Consider the following 27506-nt stretch of genomic DNA (forward strand, 5'->3'; position numbering starts at 1 on the left):
ACCTCAGAGTTATAATTATTCACAAAAGTATAGCCATTGCATTTCTGCACATAAATTCTTATGTGTCAGAAAACTCATTAGAAAATGGCTTGTAACATTACCTGTAGGGATACATTTTAAGCAATCTCTGATTCTTTTTGCCTAGATTTTATAAACACCAATAAGATAGGGTTCTTCTCCTCTATTGTATAAAAACTGAAGAAAACATAATCCCTTTTATTAAAAAAGAAAAATAAATCAACCTCATCATTATCTGACTTGCCACAAAAAGGTTCTAAGAAATACAAAAGGCAGGAGACATTATATTACAGAGGAGTTTCTCAAGAACAAGTTGGAGTTTTGTGTGAAGAAACAAATGAGGTAGAATGACCACTTCTGCTGAAAGAGGGATTGAGGTTGTCACAGTCTCCCCTGAATTCAGAAAACCACAAAGACAACGAGAGAGGGTTTCACAAAGCAAGTGAGTCCCAGAGATATTCCATAAGTTAAAGACAAATATATGGAATATTCTAACGGAAAAAGGATTTGGGCATCAAGAGGATAGCTCCAGAAATAACTATCAATGTCATGCCCTGAGAAATCAACTAAGGTTATGCAAGTTACCGAATATATCCAAACATAGAGGAAGAAATCAGCAATCTATCTGAAAATGCTGCCAGCCTTAAGAATTGAACCTGCATGAACTGGGCTCTCTGTGGACCAGCCCTACATAAAGGTGGAAGGATCCAGTTCTTCTGACACACTAGAAGATGGACTCCAGCAAAAGAAGGTAATGAAATCTCTTTGACAGCGGAGTGAGTCAATGATCAAGAGAAATTCCTTTGGAACTCATTTTAGCAATATAACCTCATTGGTATTTATAACTTCTCTTCCATGTAACACATGGTTACAGTGATGGATCCCAGCTGATGTTCTCCGTGTGGCCTCCATTCAAGATGCTAAGTACCTCCTATACGAAACAGAGATGCATTAAGGATGCATTAAAGAGATTTATCTCATTCTCAAAAATTACAGTCTTGTGTTTTTCTAAACTAGCCTTATAAATACTATTTCCTTTATTTGCCTTTGCGCATCCCCAGGAAGTGAGGGCTGCTACCAACTATGAATGGCATGTTTACGGTGCTACTGAAAACACAAATACTGAAGAGGCAAAAAGCTGCAGTGACTCTGTTCTACACATACCCTTCAAGCTGACCTAGAATTTTGTGGCAAGCTCTACTTTAAAATTTTAACGAACTCTGCAAAAAAATGTTCTTCTTCTCTTTAATAATACATAAAAGAATGGAAGGCACACTGATATCATATTTTATTTATTTGTATGAAAAAAGTTTAAAAAACTGAAATGTTTGCAACCTACATAACTATAATTAATATTTCTAAAGTTCATTCATCCATCTATCTATGTTCCTGATAAATAACCCAGCTAGTGGGGATACACAGAGGAACAAGCCCCTGGGCCTCAGGGAGACTACAGTCTTGCAGGGAAAACAAAACATTGAACAAGTAATTCAAAGTGTGATATATGTCACAAAGGGCAAATGATATGATCCAGACTTGCAAATATAGAAAGGCTTTCTTCCCAGAGAAAGTCATGCTCAAGTATGCCAGAAAAAAATGAGAGGTCCACAGGGAGAAAGTACTCCAGAGCAAGGATGGCACAGGAAGAGAATGCTTGATGGGGCCAGGAGGCCGGCAGAGACAGGATAGGGCATGATGAGGATCTTTATCTGGAGGGCTCGGAGCAAGGGATGATTCATTTGTACTTTCTAAATCTTTTTCTAAAAAAATAAAACACAGACATAAAAAAAAATTTATGACACAGTGAATCATTATAAGGCAATCAGCCTTGTAACCACAAGGTAGACCAAGAAAGAGAAACCCAGAAGCCCTCATGCACCCCTTATATTTATTTTTTTAAGTTTATTTATTTATTTTGAGAGCGAGAGAGAGGGAAGGAGAGAGAGTGAGCACAAGTGGGGGAGGGGCAGAGAGAAGGAGAGACAGAATCCCAAGAAGACTCTGTGCCATCACCATCAGTGCAGAGCCCGAGGTGGGACTCGAACCCAGGAACCATGAGATCATGACCTGGGCTGAGATCAAGAGTCAGACACTTAACCGACTGAGCCACCCAGGCACCCCCCTCATGCGCCCCTTTTAATTACAATGCTTTCCTCCTTCCAACAGTAACCACTATCTTGAGTATTATACTAATCACTTCCTTGCATTTCTTTTGGTTTTCCACACAAATGTACATCCACAGACATTATAATGATGAAATCACGGAATTTAACATACTTGATGGATTTCAATCCACTGACGTCCTTATCCTTATTGAGCTCAAATTGTACTGCTATTGGTTGGTGATAGCCTTGTCCAAGTTCTTTTTGACATATCTTTGATAGTTTCCTTGTTATCTTATGTCAAAATATTCCGGGATTATCTAGTATATTTGCTGTCTCAGACCCGGAATCAGCCATTTCTCTAAGAAGCACTTTTCTTTTCTTCCTGGACCCTTGGGGTTCAAAGTCCTTTGGCTTCAACACTACTTTGTTTGAGAGATGAGGGAAGTTTGGATCCCCCTACTTCTCTACCATGTTGGCCCCTCCCCCAAAGCCCTTCTCTTAATAGGAAAAATTATTTCAATAAAAGGATACTCAGTATTATTAGGTTGTTCATTGTTTCTAGTCCTTTTCAGTGGACAGAGTTACATTACAATCACTTCCTTGCACTTATAGATCTATAAATATAGGTGTATACATATGGAATGCAGAAGAAATCAAGGAGTCAAGAATCACTTTAACTTTTTGACCTGAGAGTTGCGAAGACCGGCTTTGCCATTTATTGAGGTGAGGAAAACTGCAGGAAAAACAGGTTTGGAGAAGGTAATGCAAATTTGGTTTGGACATGTTACATTTGAGAGGACTCTGAAACCTACAAGTAGAGGTGCCAAGCAGGCAGCTGGATAGAACCAGGAATTCAAGCAGAGAAGTCAGAGCTGGGGATAAATCTGAGCGTTATCAGCATGTAAGTGATGTTAAAGCTATTAGACCAGGGAAGTCAATTATATGATTATGATTTTCATGTGATTTAGTAAAGAGAACAACAACCAAAAAAGAAAGAAAAGGAAAAAGAAAAAGAAAAGAAGAGAAAAGAAAAGAAAAGAAAAGAAAAGAAAAAGAAAAAACGAAGAGAGTTTCAATAAAAAGCAAAATGAAACATAAGCATTTTCCTTCTGCTTGGAATGGTAATAACATACCTGGTGAGCAACTTCTGTTCTCACTGAATCCAGGAAGCCCTGATCAGTCGGATAAAGAGCACAGGCAAACATAAAATCCTGCCATACCTATCAAATAAAATAAAAGGCAATGAAGCACTTCCATAGATTTTATTACACTGAAAGAAATTCTTCATTTAGAACTTTGAGAATTATCCTTCAGGAAAATGAAAAGTCAAGTTGGCCTGATGAGTGGGATCATTTGAGCAATACTGCGATTCAAGCAGTGGGAAAGGCTCTCATAGACCGCATGACCTTCCAGAATTGCACAAAACTGGGGGGGTGGGAATCTGAGAGGAGAAAGTGTTAAGTAGGGAGAAAAGAAAGTGAAGAGAGGGGTATTCAACTCAGGAAACAGTAAGCGTGTTGAGAGGAATATGAAATTCAAAAAAGAGCCTCCTCCCCGCCCCTCCACACTGCAATACTCTAATTTTCACTGGGAATTTGATATCGAGAGATGGACCAGACTGTTAAGAAACAGTCTTTGTTTATAAAGGAATTAACTTTTAATGGCCAAAAGGATTGCTACATGGACATTTTCATAATGAAACCACATAAGTTCATTTCTAGGGAGGTTGTTATGACGCGGTGGTTAAAAGCACAGGCCCCAAACCAGTCAACCTGAGTCACAACCTTGATTTCAGGTTATTTAACCTCTCCTCCACGTGTCAGTTTCCTTATCGTTTGTTGGGGATGGAGAACAAGAGAAATTACTTCGTAGGATAGACATGAATATGAAATAAAATAATAAATGCAAAGCACTGAGAACAATGCTTGACATTCAATAAATATGATAGAATATTGTCATATTATGACCATCAGTATTATCAATATTATTATAATTACTATTCCTCTCTGGAGTGCTTTCTATGTTAGACCTGTAATGCTAGAACTAAAAGAATGTATTTCCTTTGCTTAACCCTCACCAATGCAAAACATCGTTGGGATACTTAAATACAATATGAAACATAGCTTTTCTTCATTTATTATTTTTCTTCTCTATAGGTCTTGCTGGATCTCCTTAAAGTAAAACATTTTAATAGATTTAATCATACCCTCATATCACAAAGAAAATTACAAATATATAAATATATAGAATGTCTACCACTTAAAAATAATTACATAATTATGATATTCGCCATCAGCTATGGTTCAGGTCTTGCAAGATGCCACTTATTCCTCTACAAAAAGTGGAATATCATTTCCAGCTCTGAGAAAAGAAGGAACGAGCAATATCACCCACTTAGAACACAGGAGGTCAAAGTGAGGATACAGTAACATATCAACCAATAAAATGCTGTCAGCTACCCACCATTATTCCCAGTTCATCACAGAGTCGATAGAATTCATCTTGCTCATATATTCCTCCTCCCCAAACCCGGAGAGTATTCATGTTAGCATCCACAGCAGACTGCAAAAGGAGTCGTAGCCTATAGAAGAAATTTTAAAAAACAAATGTTAATTTGGAAATCTGGGGGTGTTAAAAATATATTTTAAAAAACACATCCTGGTTGATAAATACATTTCAAGCCTCTGTTAGAAAAACACATTTTGAAATTTTGATGGTTTGGATACAGTGCTAAGTGGAGAAAGTGGAAATTATATACACATTAACTGTAACCACATAAGCAAATCTAGAAAAATTATGGGCTATACCTTTTCTCTGCCTTCTAAATTCACAGTTATTATTATACTGTTTTTAAAATAGTTGTAAAACCTTAGAAAGTATGAGCTAATTTTATATAACCGTTGCAAATTATAAGACAAAAATCAAATTTTGCATATTAGTTCCTGGCATGCCTTTTTTTTTTAAGGTTATTTATTTTGAGAGAGAACACAAGCAGGGAAGGGAGAGAGGTGGGGGGGGGGGGTTGGTGGTGGAGAGGGAATCCCAAGCAGGCTCTGTGCTGTCAGAGTGGGGCTCCATCTCACAAACTATGAGATCATGACCTGAGCCAAAACCAACAGTCGGACGCCCAAACGAGCCACCCAGGCATCCCAGTACCTAGCTTACTTTTATCTCTTTTTTTCAATTCTTCCAGTCCATATCTTCCTCAACTTATGATGGGATTATATCCCAATTAGCCCATCATAAGTTGAAAGTATTGTTAATTAGAAAATGAATTCAATACACCTTAACCTATTGAACATCCTGGCTTAGCCTAACCTACCTTAGATGTGCTCAGAACACGTACATTAGCCTACAGTTGGGCAAAATCATCTAACACATAGACTAGTTTATAATAAAGTACTAAATATCTCCTGTAATTTACTGAATACTATAGTGAACGTGAAAAACCAATGGTTACACGGGAACAGAAGGATCGTGAGTGTATCGGTTGTTCACCCTCAGTGTCATGTGGCTGACTGGGAGCTGAGGCCGCCACCACGGCCCAGGATCATGAGAGATTACTGTTCGACAGATCACTTGCCCAGGAATAGATCAAAATTTAAAATTCAAAGTGTAATTTCTATTGAATGTGTATTACTCTTACACCATGGTAAAGTCAAAAAATCATGCTGAACCATCATAAGTAGGGCACCTGCTATGCTTCTTTCTCTAGTAAGTTTCCTTTCTCATCTTTCCAATTCCTATTCACATGACCCACAGGAAAATCTAGCAATTAACAGCTACTTTGAGAACATCTACCTGCATTTCCAGAGCAGAGCCCAGGGAGGAACCAAGAAGCCCAATAACTGGCTGACCAAGGACCCAGAGCATTGTGCTTCAGCAAAGGCATCCATGGGCAGGTTCACTAATTGGCGTAGCTATGGTGAACAGCCACTGCCAAAGCCAGCTAGGAGAGGAACTTTGAAAAGCAAAAGAGGCAGTAAATTATCTGTGTCTATGTCTGGAGAATAATTTCACTTTCATATGAAATTCAAGACGATATACACAGTTCATTTTTGTTTGTTTGCTTGTTTTAATTCTTTTTTTCAAGTTTATATTTAAATTCCAGTTAGGTAACTACAGTGTAATATTAGTTTCAGGAGTAGAATTTTGTGATTCATCACTTAATACAACACCCAGTGCTCATCACAAGTGCCCTCTTTAATACCCATCACCCATTTAACCCATCTCCCACCCACTTCCCTCCATCAACCCTCAGTTTGTTCTCTATAGTTAAGAGTCTGTTTTATGCTTTGCCTCTTTTTCCCCCTCCACTTTCATCCATTTTGTTTCTCAAATTCCACATATGCATGAAATCATACAGTATTGTCTCTGACTGACTTATTTTGCTTAGCAAAATATACTCTAGTTCCATCCACGTCATTTCAACTGGCAAGACTTCATTCTTTTTATGGCTCCTTAATATTCCATTATATATATATATGTACACATACACACACACACACACACACACACACACACACACACACACCACTTCTTTATCCATTCATCAGTCCATGGACATTGGGGCTCTTTCCATTATTTGGCTATTGTCGATAGTGCTGCCATAAACATTGGGGTGCATGTTTCCCCTTCGAATCAGTATTTTTGTATCCTTTGGGTAAATACCTAGTAGTGCAACTGCTGGGTCATAGGGTAGTTCTAGTTTTAACTTTTTGAGGAACCTCAACACTGTTTTCCAGAGTGGCTGCACCAGTTTGCATTCCTACCAGCAGTGTAAGAGGGTTCCCGTTTCTCTGCATCATCACCAACACTTGTTGTTTCCCATGTTCTTAATTTTAGCCATTCTGACTGGTGTGAGGTAATATCTCATCATAGTTTTGATTTGTATTTCCCTGATGATGAGTGACTTTGAGCATTTTTGAGATGGCCAATGTGTCTGTTGGCCATCTGTATGTCTTCTTTGAAAAAGTGTCTATTCACGTCTTCTGCCCATTTCTTAACTGGATTATTTGTTTTTTCGGTGTTGAGTGTGAAGAGTTGAGTTTGATGGCAGATTTTGGATAATAACCCTTTATCGGATATCTCATGTGCAAATATCTTCTCCAATTCCAAAGGTTGCCTTTTAGTTTTGCTGATTGTTTCCTTCACTGTGCAGAAATTTCTTATATTGATGAAGTCACAATAGTTCATTTTTGCTTTTGTTTCCCTTTCCTCCAGAGATGTGTCTAGTAAGAAGTTGCTATGGCCGAGGTCAAAGAGGTTGCTGCCTGATTTCTCTAGGATTTTAATGGTTTCTTGTCTCACATTTAGGTCTTTCATCCATTTTGAATTTATTTATTTTTGTGTGTGCTATAAGAAAGTGGTCCAGTTTCATTCTTTTGTACATTGCTGTCCAGTTTTCTCAACATCATTGGTTGAAGGGACTGTCTTTTTTCCATTGGATATTCTTTCCTACTTTGTCGAGGATTAGTTGATCATACAGTTGTGAGTCCATTTCTGGGCTTTCTTTTTCTTTTTTCTTTTTGTATACATTTTTATTGAAATTCTAGTTAGTTAACATACAGTGTCTTGTTAGTTTCAGGTTTATGATATAGTGATTCAGCACTTAAGTACAATACCCTGGGGCTCCTGGGTGGCTCAGTCAGCTAAACATCTGACTTCAGGTCAGGTCATGATCTCACATTTCTTGATTTCAAAAACAAACATTAAACAAATTTTTTTAATTATAAAAAAAGTACAACACCCTGTGCCCATCACAAGTGCCCTCTCTAATACCCATCAACTATTTAATCCGTGAGTCCACCCGCCTCTCCTCTGGTAACCAACCATCAGTTTGTTCTCTATAGTTGAGAGTCTGATTCTAGGTTTGCCTTTCTCTATCTTTTTATTTTTATTTTTTTTTCTTGTTTCAAGTTTTTATTTAAACTCTAGTTGGCTAACATATAAAAGAATATTGGTTTCAGTAATAGAATTTAGTGATTCATCACTTATATATAGCACCAGTGCTCATCCCAACAAGTGCCCTCCTTAACATCCCTCATCCATCCAGCCCATCCTCCTCCCCTCCAGCAACCCTCAGTTTGTTCTCTATAGTTAAGAGTCTGTCTTACAGTTTGCCTCTCTCTCTCTCTCTCTCTCTCTTTTTTTACACAGTTTAAAATAAAAGCAAATTACTACAATTTTTGGCAAATTCTAAACACCGAATAATATGCTACAATGCATATTTATCCATATGTAAGTAAGTTAAATGTGTTTATTCTCACTTCACAAAGTTCATTTTTACTATCACAAACCTTATAATCACAATCAGGAAATAGTTTCTTGTAAGTGCTATTCTCAAAGCTTCAGATAAACACTTTACATTTTTTTTCTAGATTTAAATTTGTAAAGTTTTTAATGTTCTTTTTATTAAGGTAAAAGTAAAAGAATATGCAAAGAGCTCAGAATGAAGAGGTAAATATGGGTTTCCATTTTTTAAAAAGAATGCACAGAAGTATTTAAGGTTTTTGTTTAAAAAAAAAAAAGCCAAATTTAATCATTTTTTTTCCAGGAACTAACTATCCAAAATGTGCACGAGACACTTTCTTGTTCTTCCAGAGGAAATATATAATAGTTTTTTAAAAATTGGATGGTTTCAGCAGTCTCTAGTAGTTTAGCTGTTAAGACTATCTATAGCTCATGAGAGTTGAATATATGATTTAAAAATCCTTTCCATTCTAAAGTTTCCACCATCCCAGAATTCTGTCTTTTCTCTGAGTTCCTTTCACTGGAACCAAAGAAAGTAAAAAAATGAGTAACTCTTTAGCTTTGTGGGACCGTTAATAAAAAGAAAAAGAAGAAACAAAAAAACAATAACTTACAAGTCAGAGGTTACTCGATCCTGGAACGAATCTGCTGGGATCCAGTTTGAGCCTTTCAGAAATATGGGCAATCCATTAATTTTGAAGTAGAAACTCAGACCTTGAGACCCTTCAATGGACTCTTCTATAAGTTCCACTGTCCTAAAATAAACCTATTATGAACAAAATTAAATACTCAATATCAAATTGAAAACATAAGCAAAAGAGGATTTTGGAGGGTTTTTTATGTTGATTTTATTCTTGAGAGAAAGACAGAGAGTGGGAGCAGGGGAGGGGCACAGAGAGAGGGAGACACAGAATCTGAAGGAGGCTCCAGGCTCTGAGTTGTCAGCACAGAGCCTGACGCTGGGCTTGAACTCACCAATCATGAGATCATAACCTGAGCTGAAGTTGGATGCTTAACCCACTGAGCTACACAGGAGCCCCAAAAGAGATTTTTTTGAAAAGGAAAGCAAACTTTTGAACAATTTACCTGAAAATAATTTAATGTTAATTTCCTATTTGCTACGAGGCACTTAATGTGGAAATGCACATTTCAGAAAATATATATATATATATATATATATATATATATATATATATAAAATAAATTATCACCAGATTCTGTAAATCTTTTAATAGAAAAAATATAGAAACTATTAAAGAGGAAATACATTCTAGTCTTCCTCATGAAATAAGCATTTGTAATTATATCAAAAGAAATATAAACAAAAACATATTTCACAAAAATGGGGGAGGAAATCCCAGCAGTTAAACTGACGCATCTTTGATTGAAAAACACATTCTGAAGCACCTGAGCGTCTGACTTCGGCTCAGGTCATGATCTCGTGGTTCATGGGTTCGAGCCCCACATGGGGCCCACTGCTGTCAGCACAGGGCCCGCTTTAGATCTTCTGTCCCCCTCTCTCTCTGCCCCTTCCCTGCTTATGTGCTCTCTCTCAAAAATAATAAATAAATCTTTAAAAAAATTTTTTAAAAAGAAAGAAAAACACATTCTCATTTCAGTGTTGTTAAAATGTGTCCAAATGTGCATCTTAGAATCAAAGACATTCAGCACAAGGTATTTCACAATTTAACAACTTTCCAATCTTAATGGCACATTAGTGCACATTAGTAGTGATTTGTTAAAGGGCAATGTAATTGTAACTAATTATCACATTAAACCCAATGTTTGAGAGAGCTCTGGAGATGCGCAGTTCCAACCAGAAGACGGAACAGGAACACACCCTGCAATGTTATAATTGCAATGTGAGAGGAAGCTGAGACCTTTGTCCCTATGACACTTTAGCCAGGTTTTCCCATAGTTAAGCTGGAGCAGTAATACCCTAGATAGGGAAGGTTGATGTTCTCATCCAAATCTTCATTCCTTCCAGTCATAAACTGGATCAAGGAATAAGGAACTTGATTCTACAACAACAAAGTCTAGCCTTGAACCAAGATTGTGTATTTCCTCTCTAATTTTAATTAATTAATTAATTTCATGAAATAAAAGTGCCCAGCATTCTTCCACTTTCTTACCCTTGCCATTATTAATATGACATGACAAAGTGATAAGAGTTAACTTTATGAGAAGACACAGAATAAGTCTTGGCTGAGGAAGATCTTGATGTGGAATTACCAATACCTGCTTTAGGGTTGCAAAATGTAAAAAGTGTACAATGATTTTCACAGATAACTTTTGACATAGATCCAAACATCTAGAACAGTAGTTCTTTACATGTGGCCAGGGACAAGGGGATCCCCGGGCATCCTGCAGGGGGTCCTTGTGTTCAAAACGATCTTCATAGTAAACCTAAAACATCATTTGCCTTTTTCACTGTCACTCTCTTTTGACTGCATGATGGAATTTTCCAGAAGCTATATGTGTGTGATGACATCATCACTCTGTTGGTCAATGGAATGCATGCTTGCATACTCTGGTGTGTTCTAATTCTACAGTAGAGGTCTAGTATATAAAGTGTGTTTTGGGGTGCCTGGGTGGCTCAGTTAGTTAAGCGTCCAACTCTTGATTTTGGCTCAGGTCATGATCTCACGGTTCGTGGGATCCAGCCCTGCCTCCAGCTCCACAGTGACAGCACATAGCCTGCTTGGGATTCTCTTTCTCCCTTCCTCTCTGCCCCTTCCCCCTTCATGCGTGCACACGCACATGCTCTATCTCTCTCAAAATAAATAAATAAACTTAAAAAATAAAACTCATTTTAAAAATTAAAAAAAATGAAAAGATGTGTTTTCAGAGATTAACTCCATTTGTTCTCAGCTTCTACTGTGTTATTAGTAGCGGTGTCCGGTTATTTCTACTATAATCTCTGTAACCTACTGTCGTTCAATAAATTCTTCTTTTGAATCTCAAAGTTTCCCTTGCAAGCTACACGGAAATGCAAAAGGATTAGGTACCTTTTTAAAATTTATTTCACAGTGGTATTTTAAATTTTTCAAATGAAAATAAATTTTAATTGAAACTCATTTTAGAGTTCAATGTTTTATTTTATTCTAAAAAATTATTTATAATACACTTTTTCTTAAGGATGAATTGAGATTAGACAGGAGAGTCTCTTTTTGTTGTGCCCTAAAATGTGCAGATAGCACAACCAGAAGTTAACAAATTAACGTTTACACCAGCAGAGCTATTTGGTATTTTTGTAACCAGAGGTGTATTTACTGTAACTGACAGAAGACAGAAACACATTTTTTTAATGTTTATTTATTTTGAGAGAGAGAAAGAGAGACAGTATGAACAGGGGAGGGGCAGAGAGAGAGAGAGAGAGAGAGAGAGAGAGAATCCTAAGTAGGCTCTGCATTGTCAGTGCAGAGCCCCACGTGGGCTCAAACTCATGAACCATGAGATCGTGACCTGAGCCAAAATGAAGAGTTGGACACTTAACCAACTGAGCCACCCAGGCACCCCAACAGAAAGACTTTTGAACAACCCTCCTCTTCTATATGACAAAATGATTTTCAGTAATAATAACGAAATGAAATAGTGATAATATCCAAAAAACAAATGCAGATACTAAAAGTTTTCTTTTATTTAATTTTACATGCACAATCATGCCATTTTTAAATAAAATAAATATTAGAGTATAAAAAAGGAAAAGTAATGGATTCATGTATTTGATTATGTTAATGTGTTTTTAAAAAGTAAATAACGTATCTGTATATTGGTTCATTATAGAAATGAATAATATTTGCCATTTTGAGTCTTAACTTCTAAACATGTCAAGAACTTTGTCGAAATTGATCTTCTTTGTATGTATATGTTTTATAAAGACTATAGCCAGATTTGGGGCGCCTGGGTGGCGCAGTCGGTTAAGCGTCCGACTTCAGCCAGGTCACGATCTCGCACTCCGTGAGTTCGAGCCCCGCGTCAGGCTCTGGGCTGATGGCTCAGAGCCTGTTTCTGATTCTGTGTCTCCCTCTCTCTCTGCCCCTCCCCCGTTCATGCTCTGTCTCTCTCTGTCCCAAAAATAAATAAACGTTGAAAAAAAAAATTAAAAAAAAAAAAAGACTATAGCCAGATTTGTCAATCTATTCTTGCATAGTTGATAGAAAAACACCTTTTATAATTTAATTTAGAAATGTGTTTTCTTTTTTTAATTTTTAAATTATTACTATTTTTTTTATTTGAGAGAGAGAGAGAGAGAGAGCACAAGTGGGGGAGAGGGGCAGAGGAAGAGAGAGAAAGAGAGAGAGAGAGAGAGAGAGAAAGAGAATTTTAAGCAGTCTCCACACTTGGTGTGGAGCCCAAAACAGGTCTCAATTCCAAAACTCTGGGATCATGAACTGAGCCAATATCAAGAGTCAGATGATCAGCCAACTGAGCCACCCAAGCACCCCTAGAAACATGTTTTTTCAAATGAAGCCCAAAATATACAAATATTTTGGGAAAGTATTAGACATAAAGGCAAGTTTGACAGAGATTCATAAAAGTTCCATTTCTCATTAAATCCCAAAAAATGCAGTAGTACCCATGCCTTTGTTTATTTAGATCCACTCAAAGCGTTTACAAATGCTTCTGGAGTGAAAAATTTCCACTTCCCAAGTATGTCTTCTGAAAGTAACAGAATTAGAGAGAATGGCTGAATGATAGTGAACACAGACATTATTTGATCCATGGCTTTAGAACAACTGTCCAGTTCTTGGTGAAAATGACTGGGCTAGGGGCACCTGGGTGGCTCAGTCCGTTAAGGGTCTGACTTCAGCTCATCTCGCAGTTCGTGAGCTCAAGCCCCACGTCAGGCTCTGTGCTGACAGCTCAGAGCCTGGAGCCTGCTTCAGATTCTGTGTCTCCCTCTCTCTGCCCCTCCCCTGCTCTCTCTCTCTCTCTCTCTCTCCCTCTTTCTCTCAAAAATAAACATTAAAAAAATTTTTTTAAAAGAAAAGAAAATGATTGGGCTATTCAACATTGTTATTTTGCTTTGTAAGACTAGAATCTTTTGTTGCTCCTCTTGACACTCTTCTTCAGAATTTGATTTTTTTTTTCTATGTAAATGTTCATTTCCTTGCATTTTTTTGTTGCATAGTAAATAGGCTTTGCCTTTCTGTGCACTCCAAAGAAAAGTTTGAAAGCTTGGTATTTCACTGTACATTGTTCAAGGCAGATTCTGGCTATCTGAAAATATGTTTGTATCTGATTAACCTCATCTAAACTTCTATACGGGGGTGGGGGGGGGTGGGGGGGTGGAGATGACTGAAAAGGGAAAAACTGCGGTAGCCAAGAACATAATCTGAGCTGATTCTCATTTGTCCACATTTCTTTGTGTCACACAGTACTTCCAAGTTGAGATCAACTTTTCAAAATTTACTGTGCCCTAGCTTCATAATGAGCATTCCATCTTGTCTAGGAAAGACTTTCTGTAGCTTTTTCCAACAATGAGGTGAGATTAAAAAGAATGAGTAAAATTTTTCCAAAGTTCCAGAAAACATCACACATGAAGAAATCTTTCCAAAAAAGAAAATTCCACAAGGTTGAAAGAATGATTTCCAGAAGACAGAAATAAAATCTGAGATCAATCTATTTGATTTTTGTATGAATTCCGCTGTGAATACTGGCCAGATATGCAGCACTCTTATTTTGCTGACCACAACAGAGGTTTATGAAACAACCATCCAGTTGTTTCAAGATACCTTCTGTGAGTTCAGCTGCAGTCTTTCCAGAAATAGAAGAAGGACTTCTTTACTTCAACTCTTACCACCTTTTACACAGCAAATCTGATTACCTGACATATTTAATTTCTATGAAACATCTGAAGTGCTATCAACAAAGAAATCCAAGGTATGTGGGGTTTTTGTTTAATATCTGCCACAACTAAAGCACACCACTGGTGTCAGGTTTCACTTTGATTCTTTCTTTAAATTTAAAACAATTAACAACAAATCAAGAAATTCAATTCCAGAGACATTAAGATTAGTAAAATATTTCATATATGAATTCAAATATGCACTTACCGAACAAAATATTACATACTGCACATCACAGTTCACACTGTCCTCTAAGTTTTTTTTTTAAACATAGGTTATTTTTTTAGAGCAGTTGAGATCCCTAACAAAATTGAGGGGAAGGTACAGAAACTTCCCATATCCCCCTTTGCCCCCAAAATGCACGGCCTCCCCCATTGCCAGCATCCTCCACTACAGTGGTACATTTGTTCCAACTGATGAACCTGGGCTGACACATCATTATCACCCAAAAACCATACGTTACATCATACTTCACTCGTGGTGCGTTACACTGTATAGGTTTGGACAAACGTGTAACTTGAAATGTATGTATCATCACGGTATCATACAGAGTCGTTTCACTGCTCTCACAATCCAGTATGCTTCACCTATTCATTGGTCCCTCCTCTTCACAGCCCCTAGCTACCACTTATCTTTTCACTGCTTCCAAAGGTTTGTCTTTCACAGAATGTCATATACTTGGAGTCATACCATATGTAGTCTTTTCAGATTGGCTTCTTAAGCTTCCTCCAAGTCTTTTCAGGGCTTCAGAGCTCATTTCTTTTCAGCATTCACTAATATTCCACTGTCTAGATCCACCAGGTCTATTTACAACCTCACTTACTGAAGGACACCTTATTTGCTTCCAATTTTTGGCAATTAGGAATAAAGCTGCTGTAAACATCTATGTACAGATTTTGTGTGGACGTAAGTTCTCACTCATGTAGGTAAATACTGAGCAAATTGATTGCTGGATCATATGGTAGGAGTATGTTTAGTTTTGTAAGAAACTACCAGACTGTGTTCCAAAGTGACTGGCTGTACCATTCTGCATTCCCACCAGCACGAATGAGAGTTCTTGTTGCTTCACATCCTTGTCAGCACTTAGAATTGTTAGTGTTCCAGATTTTGGCCGTTCTAATAGGTGTGCAGTGCCATCTTGTGTTAATTTTCATTTCCTGATGACATGTGATATGAATAACTTTTCATATACTTATTTGTCATCTGTATCTCCTCATTGGTGAGGTTTCTGTTAAGGTCTTTGGCCCATTTTTTAATTGAATTATTTTCTTACTATTGAATTTTAAGAGCTCTACCTGGATATATTTTTAAAGTTTGTTTGTTTGTTTATTTATTTATTTATTTATTTATTTATTGAGAGAAAGAGACAGAGCACGCACCCGTGCAAGTGGGGGAGAAGCAAAGAGGAGAGAGAGAATCCCAAGCAGGCTTTGCACTCTCAGCGCAGAGCCTGATGCGGGGCTCAAACCATGAACTGTGACATCATGACCTGAGCTGAAATCAAGAGTTGGATGCTTAACCAATTGAGCCACCCAGGCACCCCTTTCCTGTATTTCATGTAACAAGATATATCTTTTACAACTATTTTCTCCCATCTGTGACTTGTCTTCTCATTCTCTTGACATTGTCTTCGGCAGAGCAGAAGTTTTTAATTTTAATAAAGTTCAGCCTATCAATTATTTCTATTTACAACTTTAAGCATAAAAATAAAACTCCAAAAAGGTCACACTAAAGTAACCCATGCTGAGTTTTTTCTTTTTTATAATCACTATGCTATTGCTGTTTCTAATCTACTTCTAAATGCAATATGTAATAAGACAGGGACTGAGGGTGTAAACTATGTGCACAACAATTTTAAACTGTTATAAACTTACTTTCAAAATGACTATGTGCAGCAGAGTCTCCATGAACCTGGGGACAACTATATAACTAAGAGTTCTCCAAATTTACTTCCATGTAGAATATAACATTTATTAAAGGTTAATAATAAAAATGTGCTAAATTGAAGCATAAATATATGTTATTGAAACTCAAGAACAATCGCACAGATGGGTAAAACTTAGACCAACAAAACATTTTGTGGGGAGGAGTATTTAATCACTGACATTATATAGAATTGTCAGACATACTACTAATAAAATATAGGCCAATCTGTAGTCTACACATAGTGTACCCACTTAACTGCCTGCAGATAGTTAGCAGGGCTAACTGCTCCCATTGCCCAGCTTGGATAAGCCACTGCCCATAGCCATTTTGGAAATGTTTAACTAAAATTCGACAGGAAGAAATACAAAAGGGAAATGTACTGAGATGAACAGTGTCCTTCAAAATTCCTGTCACTCAGAAATTCAGAATGTGATCTTATTTGGAAATAGGGTCTTTATATGTATAATTAGTTATTAAAATGAAATTTTACTGGATTAGGATGGGCCTTAATCCAATGGCTGGCATCTATGTAAGTAAAGCAGAGACACACGTGGAGAGAAGGCCATATGATGACAGGGGCAGAGATTGAAGTAACGAACGCATCCACAAGCCAAGAAATGCCAAGGATTACCTACAACCACCAGAAGCCGGAAGAGGCACGGAAGGAACATGGCCTGCCAACATCTTGATTTTGGAATTCTAGCCTCCAGGATCATGAGAAAGTTAAGTTATTTTTGTTCTAAGCTATTCCATTTGTTATGGCTGCCCTAGGGAACAGAGGACATACAGAAGGAGACACACTTGACAATCTCTGTGAATTCTCTGTATTGATCAGAAGTACAGAGGGTCAGAAATATAGCGTGATTATTCTGATTTCCCTATTTTTTTGGCTATGTACTTTTAAGGACTTTAGAGAGCCAAGAGCAGCACTTAGAAAGAAAAAGAAAGAAATCTCACTGGCATTGTGCTCTCTTTCTGTCCTGTAGATACTGCAAAGATGAAACTGGGAACTTAAGAAACAAAGAACAAAGCAAAGTTTGAAAAAAGAAGAGAGAGGAATAAATTTCCATTATTTTTCTAATTATACTAGCTAGAGGCAATCATTAACCTCTTCTTGCTTGGGAAATATGCAATGCAATTTCTAATTGTGGAATACATATTATTACATTATTTTTTTCTATTTCCCTACAATAATTTAATTGGAGAATCTTGACGCCAGGTCAAATACAAACAACTACCTTCTGTTGCTTTTAGCAAGAAGATTTAGTTTTGGGGGCGAATACATGGGAGAATCTTATAAAATACAGTAAAATCATGGTTTGCAAGCATAATTTCATTCTGGGAACATGCTTGTAATCCAAAGCACTTGTATGTCAAAGCAAATTTTAAGAACCATTGGCTCAGTTGTGATCATGGGACATTTGGCATCACGTACTGCTCGTATCGCAAGGCATCACTCGTTCATCAAATTAAAATTTATTAGAAATGTTTGCTCGTCTGGGGGAACACTCACATAACAAGTTACTCACAATCCAAGGTTTCACTGTAAATTACGCTAAAGAGAAATATCAACTAATTGATTTCCTATTTTTCCAGAAAGGCAAACCATGGTAGCCCTTCAAAAATACTTATTGTGCCTTTAACACATATTAGGTAGGTAATTCAAGTATAATCAATTTGTAGGATAAAAATAATCAATTAACCTGGGCATAAAATGGCAAAACAGTGATTAGGAAGATTTTTTTATTCCATTTACCCCGAGCAGCCTCCCCCACTACACTTATACACAAAACTTTCTTTGTTAAAAGAAAGCTGACTCCACCAGACTTGCATTCTAGGGTCCGTTTGAAAGGACTTGTTGGACAGAATTTATAATATCACAACACTTATCTTTTTATTTTTTAATTTATTTTTAAAGGACCTGCTACTTTTTTTTATATTACCTCCCTTCACACTTACAGTATATGCCTCAAAGTTACTTCTTTCAACAATGAAAAAAATTTTTTTTCAGTCATCAAGATACACTTTCCTGTTCACAAAGAAATGTAGTCCCTTCTTACGAGATCCAGTCCATCTCTGCTGCATTGGCCGTATCCACAATTTGTAACTCCCCCAACACCTTTTGCCTAAGTCAACTGCGCTGCTGTCTTGGGACATACTCAGTAAACAAAAAAATAAAATGTGTATGTCTAACCTCAATGGAAGAGAGACAAGAAAGATATAAAACTGAAGCAAGATAGATTTCAATGAGATATTTTAAAAATCGGAATAGTTTTACATAAGGCAAGCCCAGGATACAAACGGAACCATCAGAATATAAGAGTGAGAGAGGTGAGATAAGGAGGAGCCAATAATGAGAAAAAAAAAAAGTCCTGCTACAAAAGCTAGTGTTGGGGAGCATGTGGGCATGTGGAGTAAAAGTGAAATATAAGCACTCTGGAAGGCACGTTTACATGCTCGATCAGAGCTGACCTACACATGCCCTATGATCCGGTGATACCACTTCCAGCAGAAATGCTGTTGGGAGCATATGTGCTCCGACTGATAATCAATAGTGTTCATAGTAGCATTATTCAGATTAGCCAAAATTGGAAACTACCTAAATTTCAAGAGCAGAATGTATAATACAATGAAATATCATACACCAATATAAACAAACTATAGCTACACACAACAACCTAGGTAAATGTCACAAATATAATGTTGAGCCAAATTAGCCAAACACAAAAGAATACACGCTATGTGGTTCTATGTACACAGGCAGACAAAAATAAACTATAGTGTCAGAAGGCAGGACAGTGGATCTTTGGGAAGGAGGAAGGGGCAGTGATTGGAGAGGCTCACAGAGGGTGGGGGGAGCTTCTGAGGTGCTAGCAATGCTCTATTTGTTGATCAGGATGACTGTTCTTTTGCTAATTATTCATTAAGCATTTCACATATGTTCTGTGTATTTTTCTATATATGTGTCATACTTCACGATAAATAGAAAATAAAAGAAATTCCAATCCGACAGCATGGATGGACTTAGAGGGTATTATGTGTGTTTTTTTAATGTTTATTTAATTTTGAGAAAGAGAGAGACAGAGAGACAGAGAGACAGAGCACGAGCTGGGGAGGGGCAGGGAGAAAGGGAGACTCAGAGTCTGAAGCAGACTCAAGGCTCTGAGCTGTCAGCATAGAGCCTGACATAGGGCTCGAACTCACCGACTGCAAGATCATGACCTGAGCCAGTCAGAGGCTTAACCAACTAAGCCAACCAGGCGCCTGGAGGGCATTATGTTAAGTGAAATAAGTCAGATAGAAAAAGACAAATACCATATGATTTCACTTACATGTGGAATCTAAAGAACAAAGCAAACCAAAGCAGAAACAAACCCGTAAATACAGAGAACAAACTGATGGTTGTCAGTCAGGAGGGGGTGTGAGGTTGGGCAAAATGGGTGGAAGGGGAGTGGGAGGTATAGGCTTCCACTTATGGAATAAGTATGTCATGGGCATAAAAAGCACAGCATAGGGAATATAGTTAATGGTATTGCAATAGTGTGGCAGATGGTAGTTACACTTGTGAGCATAGTTGTCCCATCACTATATTGTATACCTAAAACTAATGTAACATTGTGTGTCAACTAATCTTCAATTAAAAACAAAGGAGAAAAGAAAAGAAGTCCCACTCTGACATACTCCCACCACATAAAAGCTGGGAAGAAATAAGACTGAGATTCCTGCCAAGACACAGATAATGATGGCAAGTAGCTATCAAATTCTTTGCTTGTTGAAACACTGGTAAGTCTGAAACCATCCGAAAACATAAAGAACTTTAAGACTGGTAAGATACCGAATTCCCTGTAAGAACTACCCTGGAAACAAAGGTGAATCAGGTATTATCTCTCACTTACCAAATCTGTCACTAATCTATACTTACAATCTAAATTTCAAAAACAAACGCCGATTCCTGAAACTTCCAAAGAGCTCAAATTTTTGTTTCCTTCTAGTTTCCTCTTTTGGGCAAGCACAGAATTGTGGGGAGGCACAAAGATCATCTGATCCAACTTCTACCTTCCAAGCCAAGTGAACAAATGGACATAAATATTCTTCAAAGTCCCCACTGCAAATGGATGCTGAGGTGTCTGTTCCTCAGTTGCTCATTCTAGCGTGCACAACCTTGACCACCACATAACCTCTCCTGTGGGTGACCTTGGTCTCACGTGCTCTACCTTAAGTTCGCTTGGTTCTCCACCTCTATCCTATTACAATGAATGAAAAATTTCATAAATAACAAGTTACAGAATTAGCAAACATGTCCTCAGCTCTACTACTCTTCATTTTAACGTTCAAGTATTCTCAGATTTGGCCACCAGGAGCACATTAAACTGGTTCCTGGGTCCTTCTGACTTATCCCATCATTGTTGAGTACCTTCTTACTTTGTAGTGCAGCAAGATATTTTAAGTGCCAGCCCCAGCATTACTCAGCTCTCCAAAGAGCCCTGATCCCTTTAAGTAGACAGCTTTACCAAGATCTGAACACTAGCTCTGTTGATTGTTACTATAGCACCACTGTTACAGTACCTGTGGGAAGGCCTGGAAAGAGCTAGGAAATGTGTCTGTGTGTGTGTGTGTGTGTGTGTGTGTGTGTGTGTGTGGTGTGTGTCTGACTGAAAATAAACACACACACATGCACTTACATCTGTACTTATTTCTATTATTATCTATGTATGCTGAAAATCATGAGTTTACACTATTAGCTCCAATTCCAACCCATTCTAGCTTTTCTCTTTTCTGTATCTATACCACCTTCCTCCATCCATGAAAAAGCTGGATCTCAGTAGTTCAATATACCTACTTATGTGCACACTCTCCTGTATGTAACCAATCTTCTGACCCCAACTGGCCATCATTAACACTTGGCTCAGGTGTGGGTCCCACACCATTTCTAAGAGTCTCCTATACTCACTGGCTCTACTTCCTCACCTTCAGTCATTTTTTGACCCACCGCAATCTGACTTCCATTCTGGTCAGGTCTTGCAGTCATTTCCTTATTACCAAATCCAAAGAATATTTCTTACTCCTTTTCCAACTTGAGTTCCTTATAGCATTTGACACTCTTTGAACATACTTTCTTCCTCTGGCTTCTGTGACTCCCCCCTCAACTGGTTTTGCTTCTACTTCTTTGGTCATTTCTTCTTCAATTCCTTTATGGGCTTCTTTTCTCCTCCCACATTTAATTACCATGGTTCCCTGGGGTTTTGTCTTAGCACTCCTCCCCATGCAGTCCCCAAGTAGCTCATCCCCTCCCATGGCTAAAATGAACTTATTCTGTTGACTTATACATCTCTGTCTTTAATCCACATGTAATTCCTAAGATTCAGACCTATATAATGAAATGCCCATCAAATGTTACTCCTTGGCTATCTCTCAATCACTCCATACAAAACACATCTAACACAGAAATAATTTCCACTCCATCCCATCTCTCAAACCTCTTCTTTCTGAGTAACTGAGTTCAAAGAACATAAATACAACCTGTTCAGTGGGCCAAACCAACAACTTAAGAACTATTCTTTATTTTTTTTAAGTGTATTTATTTTGGAAGAGACAGAGACAGGGAGAGAGGAGCAAGAGCAGAGAGAGAGAGACAGAGAGGGAAAGAATCCCAAGCAGGCTCCACACTGTCAGCACAGAGCCCAAACTGTGAGATCATGACCTGGGCCAAGATCAAGAGTTGGGAGCTTAACCAACTGAGCCACCCAGGCACCCCAAGAACCATTCTTAATTCATTCTTCTCTCCCATTCCCACATCAACAAGTCTGATGGTATCAACTCCTAAATCCCTCTCAAACTTATTTCCTCAGCAATTCTGTAGACTGAGACATCATCATTTTGGGCCTCAATCACCATCACAGTCTTCTAACTGGCCCCTCATTCTTGTCATTCTTCCAATCTGATCTGCACAATCTTTGTAAAACAAATATCATCATGGCTCTTTCCTTAAAACCCTTCAGAGAATTCCCACTGCCCTGAGGGCAGCCCAGTTCCTTCACATGGCTTACTAGGCCCTACGTGATCTTGCCTTAGCCTACCTTTATGATACCATCTCCTGTTCTACTTTAAACTCAAATGCAGCCACATTGAAATGACTTTCACCTCCAAAAACACACAATATTCCTTTGAGTCCCAGGGCCCTGACATATTCTTGTCCCTCTGCCTCTTTGCTACATTGCTTGGTCAAATTCTACTCATCCCTTAGACCACAGACATTACCTTCTCTGGAATCTCCCCAGAATGCTCCTGCTCTGTGCTTCTACAGTACTCCATATTTCTCTAGAATCCTTATTACACTTTATTGCAATTGCTTGCTTAATTATTTAATTTCCCAACCAAATTATTAGCTTTATTAAGGCTTCAGAGAGAAATGTCTTATTCGCTGCTCTATCACCAGAGCCTAGCAAAGTGGCTGAAACACAGTAGATGCTCCCTAAGTTTTTAGTAATGAATGAGTCTCAAAAGTAACAAACTCTATAGCAGCCACAACCAAATGGTACACTTCACAAACACACATTAACACAGGCATGGGGAAACACATCTTCCTTCACTCCTGTTGCTGGTCAATTTAAAAAATGGCATCTTTAAATGTAATAAACAATAATGCAACCATACCAGATTGAATGAAAAGAATTACTTCCCACAGTTAGAAAAGCACAGAAGTTCCTTTTCCTTCTCTAAAGTAAGTTGAAATGACTCATCATTTTTCACACTTTCGTGAAAATAACACACAACAAACTCAACATTTGAGGGAGCAGACATCTTCTACCAAAAGGGTTAGAATAAGCGTGAATGTTTTGGCCCCTTAGACAGCTCTAGGACATTCTCCCTATCTACGCTACAGACACACGCGCACACACACTCACATACACAGTGTCACAGGAAATATAGAGCATGATTAAACAAAGGAAAAATAGATAATGAGCCTTTAAAAGGTATATTTCCAAATTTAGCATGGTGTCTGGCCCAAAGGAGAGGTAACACCAAATGTGAGAGATGACACCAGAGCATAGCCCCAGCCAACTCCAAACACCAAAGGTTGATGTTGGGGAAAGGAGAAAACCTATGAAGGGGATCAAGACTGCTACTACTTACTATACATTATTATAAGCCAGATTCAAGTAACTTCATCTTCACTGTCCTATTTTATATATAAAGAAATGGCACTTAAAGGACTAAATAAGTAGCCTACAGCTAATAAATACCAAAGTGTAGTTCTTTCCAGTCCTTAGTGTTGAAACCCAAACCAGGCAGGACCTAGTCATTCCTTTAAAGTCAAATTTTCTTTTCAATATCCTCTAGCTGAGGTTACCATAAGGCTTATTCACAGATTTAGAAATAAAACAGATAGTTATGGCTTCAAGGGGAAATATTTTTATTGTATTTTTTTAATTAATGGTCTCTGACAGATGGGGGTGGGCAAGATTTCTCTCTACAGGTACTTTGATTGCAATACGTTGGAGTACAGGGGCTATTTTTCCCCATTGTCCTCTCTAAATAGCTCCAGTTTCAATCTTGACTCAATTTTGGAATTTTTAAAGTGATATGGAAAGGCATATAGTATGTGTGTGTGTGTGTGTGTGTGTGTGTATACACCCATATATATATAAATATATATGACCAATATAAGGTATGATGTATATGTACATATAATGTATGTATAATGACCTATATAAGATGTTTTGTTGTTTTTTTTTATTTTAGAGAGATTTTATTTTATTTTTTACTTAGAGAGGGAGGGAGGGAGGGAAGGAGGGAGGGAGGCAGCATGAGTGGGGAAGGGGCTGAGAGAGAGGGACAGAGAGACTCTTAAGCAGACTCCATGCCCAGCAGGGATCCCCATGTGAGACTCCACCTCACAACCATGAGATCATGACCTGAGCTGAAACCAAGAGTCAGATGCTTAACTGACCAAGGCACCCAAGAGTCCCCAGTATGTTTTAATTCTAAAAGCAGAACTCAAGTACACTGCTTTGGAAAAGGGATCCTGAGACTCACCTATCATTTTGCCTTTCAGAATCAGAGAGGCTTGAGGACATAAAGCACACTGCAAAAGGGGAAATGGATGAAAGTGTATGCTCAATGGTCAGAATTTTAGTCCCCTTCTGCCACCAGACTCCCTGAATGGTAACAACCAATCTTATATTCCTCAGGCAAGAGAGTGGAGAATGTCCTCACTGGCAAAGCTAAACACACACACACACACACACACACACACACACACACTGACGATCTATAGCTACTGACATGTGGGCACTACTACATGATAGAGCTGGGTTTCCACCTATATAATGAATATCGAACCTCATCTAGGATGTCTTATCTGCATTTTTGTGACTTAATCTTCAGAATGAATGGACACCAAGACAGAAACCAAAACAAATAAGAAAAATAAATACGGAAAACAAAACAATGCAGAGAAAACTTCAAAAATACTTATAGTAATAATTAATATCCCAAGAGAAATGAGAAAATATTATAATTATAAAATTAAAATAGGATGCAATTTAAAAATAAAAAACCTTTTTAGAAAATTTTTAGGTGATAACAAAAATAAAGTATCTAATTTTAAAAACTGAAAATAAAATTAAGTAAATCTCCCAGAAGACCAAATAAAAAGACAAGATGGAATGCAGAAGGGCAAACCTAAGAATATTGCTCAATCCACAAGGTCCAATATCTGATTAACAGTTGTATCAAAAAAAAAATAAAACAAAGATAATAAATGAAAAATTATAAAAGATACAATAAAAGAAAATTTCCAGGTTGAGTTTCTAGATTGGAAGTGCTCACAAGTATAACTAGCATAACAACAATAACAACAATAAAATCCACTCATTTTCAAATTTTTAAATTTTAGATTATCAGAAATAAATCCTAAAAGCTTCCAGAAGCAAACAAAAATAGTCCTATACAAGAAAACAACAATTAGAATGTAATTACATTTTTTTTTTAATTTTTTTTTCAACGTTTTTTATTTATTTTGGGACAGAGAGAGACAGAGCATGAACGGGGGAGGGGCAGAGAGAGAGGGAGACACAGAATCGGAAACAGGCTCCAGGCTCCGAGCCATCAGCCCAGAGCCTGACGCGGGGCTCGAACTCACGGACCGCGAGATCGTGACCTGGCTGAAGTCGGACGCTTAACCGACTGCGCCACCCAGGCGCCCCTGTAATTACATTTTAAAAACAAAATATTAAAAGCTAAAAGATAATGAAAAAATGTTTTCAAGATTCTGAAGGAAAATGATTTCCAACCTAGACTTCCATACACAGCCAAACTATCAAGTAACTGTGAAGACAGACTTTGTGTATCTGCATGCTTACAAGTTCTCCAAAATGTTATCTTCTACATACCCATTCTCAGGAATCTATCGGAGAAAGTGTATCAGCAAAAGTGGAAAGTCAAATTAAAAAAAAGAAAAACATGGGTCCAAAGAAACAGAGTTCCATATTTAATCCAGAAGAAAAAAGAAGGGAATACTTAGAATTCCTAGAAGACAGATGAAGAAAATTCCAAGAATAATAATAAAAGGAAGTTCCAGGTCAACAGCTAAGTAGAAGTTCTAGAAAGTGACCAAGCAAGATCAGGGAGATGAAAAAAATGGCTCTAGGAGAGAGCGTTTTGGGAGATAGCAAAAATTAAAAGAATAATAATAGTAACAATAAACAAGGGATAGAACACCTAGTGAGTGTGACTAAATGTAAAAGGTATTTCAAATATGTCAGAAAGTTTGTACAGGATTTAGAGGAAGACAAAAGAAAAACAAAGCAACCGGTACATGAAGCAATTATTACTCTGAGTAATACAGAAAGTTGTACAAGAAAGGAAATATGATTTCAGCATACCATGTGATTCAGCTTTGAGTAGTATTTTCATAATATAATAATGTAAACACTGAATACTGAGTTAACAAAAATGGCCATTGGACAACACTGCGAGGGCAGAGGGAGGCAAAAATGTGTGTGTTGGGGGGCAAGCAGGGGTCATCAGAGAGAATCATGTAGAAGAGAAATATCCTCATCCTCTAGGTTTGAAGTCAATAGGCAATACATCAAACTGCAAAATTAGAAAACATCAGTAGAAGCATGTTATTTGGGAAAATAAAGATAAATAGAAGAAATAAGTAAAAGTTAAAAATGATTGATTCTGAGGAATAGAAAATAGGAATAGAAATAGGAAGAGCTGGGCAAAGGATTCTATTACTTTCTGGTAATATCTGAGCTTTAAAATTATTCATATGTGGGGCACCTGGGTGGCTCAGTCGGTTAAGCGTCCGACTTCAGCTGAGGTCATGATCTTGTGGTTCGTGAGTTCGAACCCCAATTTGGGCTCTGTGCTGACAGCTCTGAGCCTGGAGCCTACTTCGGATTCTGTGTCTCCCTTTCTCTCTGCCCTTCCCCCACTCATGCTCTGTCTCTCAAAAAATAAACATTAAAAAAAATTTTAATTAAAATTATACATATGTATTACTTTGATATAATGTGCAATTTAAAAACAATAGAATATTTATATAATATATTATATATATTATATAATATTTATATTAAAATAATTTGTAAAGTCTAATCCATTTATAAATATATAAATATACACACAGAGAAGTTTTGGAATGCATATAACTGTTACTAGTGACTCTCTCTGAGTGATAAGGTTATAGGAGTTTTGCTGGTTTCTTCTTTTCCTACAAAGATTTGTATTGTTATTTTAACAAGAAATACACTTTTTCTTGACAAAATATTTTCAAGTATTTGCTTACCTTAGCTGATTTTTCAATACTTAAGCCTCCATCCAACTTAAAAAGAACTGTCATATTATATCCAGTCTGGTTTCCATGTCCATGAGGCCACCACGTTTCTACAGTAGCATTCTTTCAAGAAACAATTTAAGTCATTCTAAGTAATCTGTGGCATATTTTCAGCAAAATAATATAGTCATTCAGAACATTATATCAATGTATCATAGAGTCAAGCACAGAAATTCTAGGTTCTATGTTATGCCAAATTATACCAACCCATAAATAATACTTAAAAATCAACAGGCTAGGGGCACCTGGGTGGCTCAATCAGTTAAGTGTCCAACTTCGGCTCAGGTCATGAACTCAGAGTTCATGAGTTCAAGCCCCGTGTCAGGCTCTGTACTGACAGCTCAGAGCCTGAAGCCTGCTTCAGATTCTTGTCTTCCTCTCTCTCTGCCCCTTCCCCGCTCACATTCTCTCTCTCAAAAATAAATAAACATTTTTTAAAAATTAAAAAAAATCAACGTGCTAGGTGTTTAGCATGGATTAATATACCAAAAGGGAAAGGAAATAACA

At 37.5% G+C, this 27506-nt stretch overlaps 1 protein-coding gene across 2 annotated transcripts in view; it reads right to left on the reverse strand.

Moving 5' to 3' along the window:
• MANBA (mannosidase beta) overlaps positions 1-27506 on the reverse strand; it is a 111941-nt gene that overhangs the window by 37968 nt on the left and 46467 nt on the right. For both annotated transcript variants that reach the window (XM_047090481.1, XM_047090480.1), the window contains exons 7-10: positions 26952-27062; positions 8990-9141; positions 4587-4704; positions 3257-3343 (exon numbers count right to left, since the gene is read on the reverse strand). In XM_047090481.1, coding sequence (XP_046946437.1) covers positions 3257-3343; positions 4587-4704; positions 8990-9141; positions 26952-27062 — 468 coding nt within the window. The remainder of the gene's footprint in view (positions 1-3256; positions 3344-4586; positions 4705-8989; positions 9142-26951; positions 27063-27506) is intronic.

The sequence above is a fragment of the Lynx rufus genome, unplaced genomic scaffold (assembly GCF_022079265.1).
Source record: "Lynx rufus isolate CCGP_SWC_20201006 ecotype Redwood Valley unplaced genomic scaffold, mLynRuf1.p SCAF_3, whole genome shotgun sequence".
Taxonomy (NCBI): Eukaryota; Metazoa; Chordata; class Mammalia; order Carnivora; family Felidae; genus Lynx; species Lynx rufus.